The 12,293-nt window shown below is 35.8% G+C and overlaps 1 protein-coding gene across 2 annotated transcripts in view; it reads left to right on the top strand.

The window, feature by feature from the left end:
• Positions 1-12,293, top strand: part of SEMA3D (semaphorin 3D) — a 215,510-nt gene that overhangs the window by 146,539 nt on the left and 56,678 nt on the right. For both annotated transcript variants that reach the window (XM_060108187.1, XM_060108186.1), the window contains one exon: positions 6,821-6,963. In XM_060108187.1, the coding sequence (XP_059964170.1) occupies positions 6,821-6,963 (143 nt within the window). The remainder of the gene's footprint in view (positions 1-6,820; positions 6,964-12,293) is intronic.

Genomic DNA, 12,293 nt, shown 5'->3' with positions numbered 1-12,293 from the left:
TTTTATTGTTTGTTAAGTCATTTCCCTATGTCTGGTCTCTTCTACTTCAAATTTATTTTATATAGCATCCTTCCTAGTCACTGTATTAGGCACTTTTAGAGTATTATCTTATTTAGTGGTATAATTTTGAGAGAGTTACTATTTCCACTTAATAGTTGGGGATAGATTAGAAGTCAGATAAATAGTCCGTGGTTAAAGAGTTATTGGAAATGAGATTGAAACTCTGGTATGTCTCTCTAGCTCTACACACTTTATTCTTCTCATTGTATGCTACAGTCCATCAACCTAAATTCTGTTATTGTGATTTCCCATCCTCTGCTCTTGCAGCCTCACTACAAATAGGGTCCACATCATGATGCCATTTTGAGCAACAGCAAACTGAGGATGTGGGTCTGGATATGGAGACTGTGGCAGACAGAGAAAGTGTGGTTAGGCAATCAATGTGGAAGACCTAGACGGTCAGCTGTAGTCATTATTGTGAACATTTGCTGAGGGATGGGCTGGCCAGAATCAGAATAGCATGATGCTTCAGGAGACCCAGTCAGTCAGGAGCTTCTTGGTCCATGGAAACTAGGGCAAAGCAAGGGAGAAATAATAGACACTACATGAGATTGTTATGAGGAAGTACCCAACATGCTAAGGGAAAAGATTGGCTTTTGGGGGGAGCATTTCTGTTCTCCATTCTGAGAAGTGGCCATTTTCCAGATATAGTTAGCCTAGGGTCCAAAGATAGAGGCCAAATGGGTCATCTGGCTAGTGTCAGGAATGTGGGGAGACAAAAAGCAGTGATTGCTGGGCTTCCCTGGTGGCGCAGTGGTTGGGAGTCCGCCTGCCGATACAGGGGACATGGGTTCATGCCCCGGTCTGGGAAGATCCCACATTCCTCAGAGCAGCTGGGCCCGTGAGCCATGGCCACTGAAAGCCTGCACGTCCGGAGCCTGTGCTCCACAACGGGAGAGGCCACAACAGTGAGAGGCCCGGGTACCGCAAAAAAAAAAAAAAAAAAAAAAAAAGCAGTGATTGCTAAAGGAACTGTGGTGATTTGGGGAATATTAGACATTATCTTATTTGACCTAACATTCCTCAAATTGAGACTCAGTATGAAGAAGGGACATGTTCAGGTCGCCTAACTGCCAGACCCATCCTCCCATTACAATACCAAACTTCTGACAAGAGTATCATACCATGTCTCCTGCATCTGGGAGCTTGACTGCCATTTTAGTGGCAATTATGGGGGTAAAGGCTCTGTTTCTTCCTTAAACTGGACCTGACACAGCACAGTAGCTGATGCAGGCTACTTGCTCTAAAGCTGCACTGTCCGATATGGTAGACACTAGCCACATGTGGCTATTTAAATTTAAATTAAGTAAAATTAAATAAACTTAAAATTTGGTTTCTTAGACACACTGATTATATTTCAAGTGCTCAAAAGCCACATGGTCTAGAGGCTACCTTATTGGACAGCACAGATATAAAACATTTCCATCTTCACAGAAATTTCTATTGGACAGCACTGGTCTGAAGTGTACTTTTTATTATTTATGTACAATAGCATAATCACACAGTATAATACATACTACATATCACAGTGCAATCCACAATCACATAATGCAACAGATGTAAATTTTCTTTACGGTAGCATGTAGATGTGAAGCTCACTCCCAGATTTTGTACAGTTATTGCCAGGTTGAAACAACTGACAGATACTTGATATTTCAAATAATGGGGTCAATGTCTAATTAATTTCTCCTATACATATTATTCCATCATTGTATTATTTATTTCTGGTTAGACAGTTTGAGAATTTTTTTCTGTTAAATTTTTCTTTCTGTACTTTGATTTTTAGTTAAAAACCCTACTTTTCCATGTCTGTAATAAACTTTTGAAAATGTAAACAGATATTATGTTTAGATTAAGTGGGATACAAAAATTAAATTAAATTTGCAATTGAGTATTTAACTCTTAAGATGCAGGTTTTAAATAATTAACCTTTTAAAAAATATGATTCTACATGAATCATTTTTATCACTGAACCACTTAGGCAGTTTAAAATCTTTGATGCTTGTGTGTATGCCCTCTTTTGTTCTTTGCCTTGCCTGGATTTAACCAGTGAGATCAACTAATCTCTTCAGTTACCAGTCCTAGGATCCTAGTCAGAGTTTCTGTGGGACTTTGTCTAACCCAGTGCCAAAAGACATAGAAGTATGAATCTTGATTTCTTCTTTGAGAAATTAACCCACCTATTAAATACCTCACCAAGAGAGACAAAAATTGCAAAGATGAAGTCCGATGGCAGTTTTAGACGAAGACTTAGATAGTTCCACACTTTTATCAGCTTAATCGTAGAATATAGCAGGAAATGGGAACACAGATACACGTCAGAGCAGTTACTCAAACACAGTTGAGCTTTTATGAGAATTTGGGGATAAAACTAAGAAGTATGACCATTTGGAAAATGAAAACAAACAATGATGCCTTAGATGCATATGTTTTTGTTTTCTTTCCTGGAGTAGATGAAAACTTTTGTTTCAAATTTTCATTTCTAACATGTGGAGGCAGTTTTCATTTGAAGTTTCTCTTGGAGTTCTGTTGTCTATAAATTCTTCTTCCACACAGAAGGATAACATTTTTCAAAAGTGGTAGAAAAAAGATATTACAAGAAGAAATAAATGAAAGTAAAGAACTCACTATGTATTAAGTCATGGTGTAGGTGTGCTCATCTGGGTGAAAAGAGGTTCTAAGGAGAAATGAAAGTGATGTGCATTTCAGGCCATGAGGATTTATGTCATTTTCATTTGGCAGTGTCTCCTGGGGTCATGCTAAAAGTTCATTTGTGAAAATGCACGATTTCAAACTCCATCCCTATTAAGGCGTGTGTTTCAAATGCCACAGGGGGAAAATGTGCTATAAATAAAGCCCAGGTGTCCCTTGGTATGATTTTAAATTACTTAATTCAACTATGCATGTCATATACTGATGAAATGATATCTATTTTTATACAAACTTGGCAGCAAGTCAAAAAGGAGTTTCTATCATAAAATACTAACATCAGTGTTCTAAGACACAGGACCACAGTTGAGTCTGGAAGAAAGAAAACTCTCTATTTCTGAAACAAGTATTTATTTTTAACTCAAAATTACTTATTATTTAAATCACAGAATAGAGTACTATGGGATACTCTATTTTTCATAATTAGATTCCTTCACATAATAAATATTTGGCTTAAACACTTCTACCATTTAATTTTCTTACAGTACTCCAGAATAATTTCCTTAGAGTACTTGAAAAAGAACCAACCTTTAAAAAAGAGTCCAGTAAAACCAACAGTCACTGAATAAACACAAGGCCATCTATGTTATGTATTAGTTGAAAGTTAAAAGAAATGTAACTTGGAAAAGTATTCTATTTTGCCCCACTGATATTATAATGAAATTCCTGGAATGGGGACTGGTGTCATACTCTTAAGTTTTGACCATTTCAAATGGCAGTGCCTGGCAACAACACCTGGATAATGTTTCACGTAGCCAAAGTGGGGCTGTTCTGTGTATTTCTACAACAGACTGTGTATTACCGTATTTATTTGTTTAACTTTTAGGCTGAGTACATTCTGCTGTGTTGTAGAGCTATGTTTCTCTTGTCGAACTCTGCAAGTGAGAGACCACCAATCAGTTCACGTAACTGCTTCTCCTATCTGTGTGTCTGAGAAAAGCTTTACAAGCAGCTCTCTCCCTCACACTGGAATCCTTTTTACCTGTAATGATTTTCTGTTTCAAATAACTGAGATCTTATTTTCTCTCTGGGGAGAGAAGACTGCAAATTTTGTACCACTATGTTATTTTTAAAAGTATAAATTCAACTTAATCATGAAGTAGTTCTGATACTAAAATTACAAGGGTCATTGTGCTCTGTGGATAACTTCTACTTAAGTTATATTTAAGTGCTGTGATAAATTCTACTTGTGTCATCCCCATTTTAAGCTTATATATTAAGATAAAACAAGGCAATCATATTCCTGTAATTTCTGTATAGTTTCAGTTTTATCCCTTTTTTTGTCCCACTCTAATTATGAAGAATTTGTATTTATTATCAGTCTTCACTCCTCCTGTCCATACACACATCTGCATTACTGACCTAGCGTTAATGAGTCTTGTCTATGTCCTTTTCCCGTATACGAAATGGTAATCTATTGCAGTGACTCTTAAACTCAGATTCTTGTAAGAATCACCTATAAGGTTTTATTTCTTTATTTTTATTTATATATTTTAAAAATTCACATGCTAGTGCCACTGGAGATTTGCATCCAGGTCAATGGCATTGAATTCAGGCATCTGTAAATTCAAAAAACGTGCTATAGGTTATTATTAATGCCTGATCTGTGTCGGTGGGAACCCACAGTTGTCTTTTTCTCTACTCATTGTTGGCAATCTCCTTTCAAGTCATTGGAAACATCAAGACTGGGACTTCTTCTTAGCCATATCTTGGCCATATGTTAATATTTTCTTAATCCAGATTGTAATTGGTTTGAAGCGAAGAGTTCATTCTTATTCACTTTTGTATTCTTTATCCTAGCAGTTTTCTTGTTCTAAGTGCCTTGAATATAGTAGTAATTAGATATATTCTTTGTTTTCATGAATTTGCTAAAATCCTAATGCTACATTTGTAGGAAATTTTATTTCCACAGAGAGTTTTTTTTTTCTTTTAAGAAAACATGATATATTTAAGTCAAAAATTAGAAGTGTTAATTTGTGACTACAAAAGAATTTTAACCTTTCTTAGGGATTCAAAACTAAGTGATGTATAAACAATTTATAAGAGGGGCTGGAGGGAAAAACAAAAACAAAAACAAAAAGCCTTGAGTGGAATTGTTAATAGACCTTACTAATTTAAGATTAATTAGAAAAGAACTTTTTAAAAATCCTGTATGATTTTCTAAAATTTAATTTTTATGTAATTTAGGACCATATCAAAATGAGATTATTGAGGGCATAAAAATCCACTGGAGTTCTAAGTTCCAGAGAAAGAACAGGGAAATAATAAAGAACAAAAAGGAAAAAGATCATGCACATATTTCCCCCCTCTCTTTTCCTCTTAAGGTTTCCCATTTAAGCAGAGAATAGACTGCATGAGAGACCCAGGGTTGACCCAGAGAGGCTGGGATGATAAAGACTGAACTACTCATCACTTGGAATCAAACATTAACTTTTCTCTATTGAAGAGTCTATTGTGAAGTCTTGTTTACTGGGCTACTGACCAACTGTTCTACATTTGCAGGGGAATAGTTGTCAGTACTCCTGGAGTATCCGGCAATCGGGGCCTTGGTCAAAACTCTAGAGAAGGCAATGTTATTTTTTTTTTTCACCTCCTACTTATTATATTTATTTATTTTGGGGAAACTTTTTGTCTTCTCTTGCTTCCTGCTTCTGCTCCCTAAAGAGTGCTCTGTGCTTTCTTTCAGGCGTCTTGTATTTTCTACTTAATTGAAGTCCTTCATTCCTCTATAACCACTCTTTGTCTTCTTTGCTTTAATCAAAATGATTGTTTCTGAACTAGTATCACCCAATTACAAATCTGTTACCTGATTAACTCCCAGTTATATAAAACCAAGACTTAAAAGGTCCAGTACTTTTTTTTTTTTTTGCGGTACGCGGGCTTCTCACTGTTGTGGCCTCTCCCGTTGCGGAGCACAGGCTCCGGACGCGCATGCTCAGCGGCCATGGCTCACGGGCCCAGCTGCTCCGCGGTATGTGGGATCTTCCCGGACCGGGGCATGAACCCACGTTCCCTGCATCGGCAGGCAGACTCTCAAATACTGCGCCACCAGGGAAGCCCGAGGTCCAATACTTTTTAAACAAGGCATTAGTAACCCAAATTGACTTGTCATTGATGCAATGCAAAGGAGTTAATTGTATTGCCATTATTTTTTCATTTGATTTGTATCATGGACATCTTCCCATGACAGTACATTTAGAACTACTTCATTTTTAATAACTACATATTATTGTAACAGTTGTATGAATGTGCTCAGTTTTCCATCATTCTCTTGTTTGTGGTCCTAATAATTATTATCATCCCAGACATCTTTTTAATAATGAATAACATTTATTAAACCCTTATTATGTGTCAGGCACTACCAGATAGTAAGCGCATTACATATATCAATTCACTTGATTATCATATCAGTTACCCTACTAGGTAGATGATATTGGTAGACTCATATTAGGTATGAGAAAATTGAGGCATAGAGAAGATAAACAATTTGCCCAAAGTCACTTTTCCAGTAAGCGGCAGAAACAGGATATCAAATTGGAAAGAGTGTCTTCAGAGCCAACACTGGACTTGACCCAAGCATTACTGGTTGTTTCAATTTTTTTTGGCAGTTACACAAAGTGCAACAAATAACATCATAATATATCAAAATTTGGGATATGTTTATAGTTTTTCCTAAGCTCTTCATAATGGACATTTTGGTTTAGAAGCAGTGACTGCAATCATAAAAAAGGAAAATATAAAATCATAGAATCTCCAGGTTTGAAAGGACTTTTCTATGTAATTTAGTTGAATTGAAACAATTGTGAATCTCAGCCAGTCGTGTTCTCACCTGATGTCCAGAGTCCTAAAGAACTTGTTCAGGACCTCTTTGTGCTAATACATGTTCCTGCTTTGTGTCATGTTTACTTGTGTATATGTCTCATTTCTCACATTTCATTCTTGTTTTTATTTCTAATTCTGCTGCTAATTGTTTTACATACAAAAGACACCAGTACTACTGTGGCTGAATTATTTCAGTATTTTAATGTATAGTTTCTTTTCTTCCAAACAGGAGCAAAATTTATTGGAACTTTCCCCATCCCAGACACCTATAATCCAGATGATGATAAAATATATTTCTTCTTTCGTGAATCATCTCAAGAAGGGAGTACTTCTGATAAGACCATCCTTTCTCGAGTTGGAAGAGTTTGTAAGGCAAGATATATTTATTCCACTTAAGGCATATTTGTATGTGTATGAATAATTAATCATGTAATGTTGAAGTTAATTCCATTATTCATAAATGGTAGAATAAATTCATATTATCTTACATGTATAATTTTTGAGATCCAAAAGTAAAAAGAAAAAAGAAGGATGCAAAATTTTCCAATATTACAAATTATTTTTTCCAATCCCTGAGCTATTCCCCAGGTTTGAGTTAGATCTCTTGGGCAGCTTGCTCCTTTTATTGGTGGGCTATCCCTCTGCCAGTTATTACTGTTCCCAGTAAGATCACTGCATTGTCCTGATCCAGGGAAGTTAAAATGTTTTGTACATTAAATAATTTTATTTTGAAATTGAAAGTAACTTAGCATACTCACTAGAGTTCCTTAAACACTTAACAGAATCACATCCCATATTTTTATCAAAACACATCACATGTAAAATTATATATCTTTACATGAATCAAATAAGTTGAAAATGCAGTTATATAGTCTTATTATTAAAATACTTTCTAGAGCATTAACCTAGATTAGGTTCTGAGAGAAAAATGGGATAGGAAGGAAAAAAAAAATCCAAAAGGCAAAACATTTATCTTGAAGAACAATGAAATTTGCTTTTTAATATTGCCATTTTGTGTAAATTACAGGAAAACAGCAACTCTATGAAACACTCCCATTTTGTGCCATCAAAGTTCTCATTTGAGTCATTACAAGCTTTATAGAATAAATGCTACTGGAATCATACTTTTCAGTATATTCTTTTGTTAGTTGGATTTATCTTCACTGAAATCACTTTTCTGAAATGGCCAGACACCTTCAGCATTAACTCAGTTATTAAGAGGAAGAGCTGTTAACTTAATAAATACTCTCAGCGGGAAGCTTTCTTTGGTCTTGTACAAACTTTTCATTTTCTTCCATCTGAGCCTATCACTTTTTTTTCCCTCAATCTGTGCCCTCAGGCTTTTGAACACTTCCAGGGACAGAAATATAAACCGTCATTGCACTTAAGAGTGCTAATGATAACATGGCTTTTGAATGAGACCAAACTTGTGAGCGCAGATCATTCTTTACCTAGTGTCCTAGCCAGTAATGCCGTCTCCCACTGATCCCTTCACTCCCAGGGGACAGATTCTCTAAAAAGCATCCTCATTCTTTCACAGTCTAAGAATTCACAGTCATTCCTCTTGAAGCCTCTCGCCGAGAGATGAATAGCCATTGCTTGGAGTAGTCGTAGCGTGTGAGTGTACTGAAGCATGCCTTAGAACAACAGTACACCAGCCGGAAAGCTGTGCTGTGGATGGACATCATTTGTATAAATGAGCCACGTTAAGTATGTCAAAAGAGATTTACAATCAATTAAATGTATTTTAAGAGTCACTTTGTGATGAGCACATGTATAACAAGTGTGGGTTTTGTGAAGCAGTTCAATACTTATTTCTTGATAGGTCAAATCCATTTGATAGAAATTCATTTATAACAAAGTAATGTTTTTACGCTCATACTAAATATACTGAAAGTTAATTTTAGAGGTGGAGAAACATATTAAAGAAAAATTTAGCTGCCCCATTTATAAATTTGTGTCATAAAAATATAATCTAGACTTTAAGTATCAGCCATGGGATATTTTATTTATGAACAAACTCCTATAGAACTGAAAAGACAGAGAGAATTGTAGTGCATAAGTCTTCCCACCACAAAAAAGCTCTGAGGCTACACAGCAAGATTTTGTCATGCTATTGTGTTTGGATAAAAAGCTAACAAATTGTGATATCAAATATGGACTTGTGATGGATGAATTTCCTTAAAAAAAAGAGAGAGATAATAGAGGTTCTTCTTAAATTGATGTATCTCTTTACTCAATTCCTGTCTTCAATTAGCACCCTCTTCAGCATTTCCCACTACACATATGATCCACTGGTCAATGTTTACAATATTTGGTTCTAAATGCATCTTTGTAATTTCTTAATTGCATCCCACCCTGCCCAAGTTACTAACTTTATTTATTAATTTAGGATTAAAGTGCGGTAAAAAGTGAGCACTCATAAGTGGAGATTTCACTGTCGAGATTAAAAATGACTTGAAGTCTTTAAAAAAAAAATGTCCTGCAAAACAATAACAAGTTTAAATTAAAAAATAGCTTTTCAGCATCATTGCTGCTGTTATACATTATTTTCACATAAAAAATGTCCTTGTGACATTTGGGGGAACATACTTATTCCTCTCTGTTTCAATTTTTTTATCCCATGAGGTTATTATAATATTGTTTTTCTGTTTTCAACAGGTAGTAACGTAATGTACGTCTATGCTGTGAAACAAAATTAAGTTCAGTAGATATAAACAAAGCTAAGAAGGAAGAGAGCATGCTAGAGAGAGTTAAGAGTAACTGTACTGAATTTACATAGCTTTTCAGTAACATGAGAGTCCTTTGTACTATTTGTTCCACCAGGATACTTCCACACTACCTATTTATTTGGAAATATTAAGGTTTTGTTGTTCTTGTTATTATTGTTTGTTTTCATTTTTACCTATAACCTTCAGGCCAATGAAAAACTGTTGACAGTTTAAGAGCTCCCTATGTCTTCAGCTACTAAACTAAAGTAAAAGTTGTTTTATTGACCTGTCAAAGACATTACTGTTAGAGTGAGTAATATATAGTGATTGGTGGGGAGGAGCTTTTGGAAATAAGCAAAATTTACACAAAATGAACAAAGATTGTTTACAGGATAAGGGTGAATCTCTTCAATTTTGTAACCCATTCCTTCATTATTTTATCATTTCATTATTTCAACAACAAGAAAATATAAGTTCTGTGCAAAGTGCAGTACACTAGACACTGGGAGGTAAGTAAACCACTGTCCCTTTTCTTTAAAACCTTAGAGTACAGTGAGGGTAATAGAGACGTAAACAGATAATCACAATATAATGTGATCGAGGTCAGACTGAGAACTCTGTGCATTCAGTGAAGGTCCAAAATTGAGTCCTACAGGGGTAGGAGGACTACACCAAGGACAGGAAAGGAGGATAGGCATTTCAGGCAGCATTGTGACAGCGTGTATTTTGTTTAAAGAACAGGGAAATCTTGTCGTCAGTGGAACCCGAGGGGTAGGGGGGAGCAATGTTATCCCATAAATTCTGGTAAATAGGAAGATAAGCAGTATTATTTTCATGTTAAGGAGTTTCAACTCTGTTGTGTAGACAATGAGAAGTTATAAATGTTTTTAGGAAGAGAGTGACTTGATAGGTGTTTAGCAATTAATTATTTCAAGAATACATCTGGATTGAGAAATATGTGTGACTGGGAGACCTGTTAGGTTGTTCCCTAAAGAAAGCAGGAATGAAGAGATATATATAAGTTCAAGAGATATTTCTAAGATAGAATGTATGTGTCAATTTCTAAAAGGTCCTTAATTTATTACCACTCTTTTATTTGCTCGGTGTAGACAAGTGCTGTCTAAGATAGAATTTTCTACAATGATGAGAATGTTCTGTGTCTGTTCTCTACAGCATAGTAGCCATGTTGACATGTTAGTGTTGACATATGACTAGTATGACTAAGGAACTGAATTTTTGATGTTATTTAACTTTAATTAATTGTAATTTAAGTAGCCTTGTGTGGCTAGTGGCTACATTATAAATATAGACTATCAAAACATTCATTTACTTAACACATCTATGGGTAACTAACCCTGTACATGGCATTGCTAAGCAGTAGTCTTATAGAAGTTTTTTTTTTTTTAAAAAGACATCATACTTGTACTTACTGAGTTTATAACCTAGTGCATTATATATGCATTAAACAAGAAAGCACACAGATTAACATATAACTGGAAGGTGTGATAATTGCTATAATGGAAAAATCACAGGGTCAATTAGGAAGAATAGGTGGGCTTTAGATTGTATATGGAAGGTCTCTCTGAGAAAGTGACTTTTGAATCAGATGATAAAAATGATGAGGAAATTGCAGGGCAAAGGTGACAGGGATAGGGAAGAATATTCCAGGCAGAAGGAAAAGCACATGTGAAATCTCAGAGGTGGGAAAAAGCACTTAAGGAATAAAAAGAGGTTTACTGTGACTGGAGCAAAACAAACAAATGGAAAATTAGCAGGATAGTGATTGTTTCCTTTTAAAACATGCACGAAAGTTCAACGGAAGTCTTCAGAAGTCTTATCTCTCCTGTTCATAATTAGGACTGATTAATAACTGCAGGTATTGATTCCACGATGTACATAAAAGGCTGCAACAACTTCCTGTCCTATTAGCTCCTCCATGCATTTTAATTCTCCCTCACTCCCATTCCAAAGACCTTGATACTATCCCTGTAGACAAAAGACTCCTATACTGTTAGTAACTGTGCTTTCCAGAAGATAAGGCAGAAATTAGGAAAATGCACAAAGAGATACATTCTGATATTTAAGAAACACCAGAAAAAGTTTATGGGCATAGATTTTATATTTGAACATATCGAACTTGATGTAGTTCTGGGTTATGCTGTCATAATAACCAGTTAAAAATATAAACCTGAGACTCAATAGGGTCTAGACTCAGGAATGTAGAAATCACCAGTGTATTGGTAGTTCTTGAAGTCATGGAAATGTCTGAAATTGCCCAGGAAGATGTGTAGTACAAGATCAAACAGCAAGGACAGAATCCTGAGGGACAATGACGTTTAAGAAAAAGCAGAGGAAAATGTCCACAAAGGCAATTGAGAAGAGATAGTTTGATAGCAGGTAGAGACCTGGATGAGAGTACTGTCACAAGTCAGGGATAAAAACGGTTTCAAGAAGAAGGCAGTTATCAGTAATGTCACACACCAAAAGGAAGTCAGGTAAGATTATGACTAAAAGTCACATATTAGTTTTGGCAGTAAGCATATAATCAACAACTTTTGCCCAAATGATATGAATGTTAACTTGAAGTCAAATCTAGACTTACATCTCTGCTTTACTTTTTTTTTTTTTAACATCTTTATTGGAGTATAATTGCTTTACAATGGTGTGTTAGTTTCTGCTTTATAACAAAGTGAATCAGCTATACATATACATACATTCCCATATCTCCTCCCTCTTGTGTCTCCCTCCCACCCTCCCTATCCCACCTCCTCTATCCCACCCCTCTAGATGGTCAGAAAGCACCGAGCTGATCTCCCTGTGCTATGCGGCTGCTTCCCACTAGCTATCTATTTTATGTTTGGTAGTGTATACATGTCCATGCCACTCTCTCACTTTGTCCCAGCTTACCCTTCCCTGTGTCCTCAAGTCCATTCTCTAGTAGGTCTGCATCTTTATTCCCGTCCTGCCCCTAGGCTCTTCATAACCATATTT

Source organism: Mesoplodon densirostris, chromosome 9 (assembly GCF_025265405.1).
Source record: "Mesoplodon densirostris isolate mMesDen1 chromosome 9, mMesDen1 primary haplotype, whole genome shotgun sequence".
Taxonomy (NCBI): domain Eukaryota; kingdom Metazoa; phylum Chordata; class Mammalia; order Artiodactyla; family Ziphiidae; genus Mesoplodon; species Mesoplodon densirostris.
This window is presented reverse-complemented; position numbering and strand designations above follow the sequence as displayed.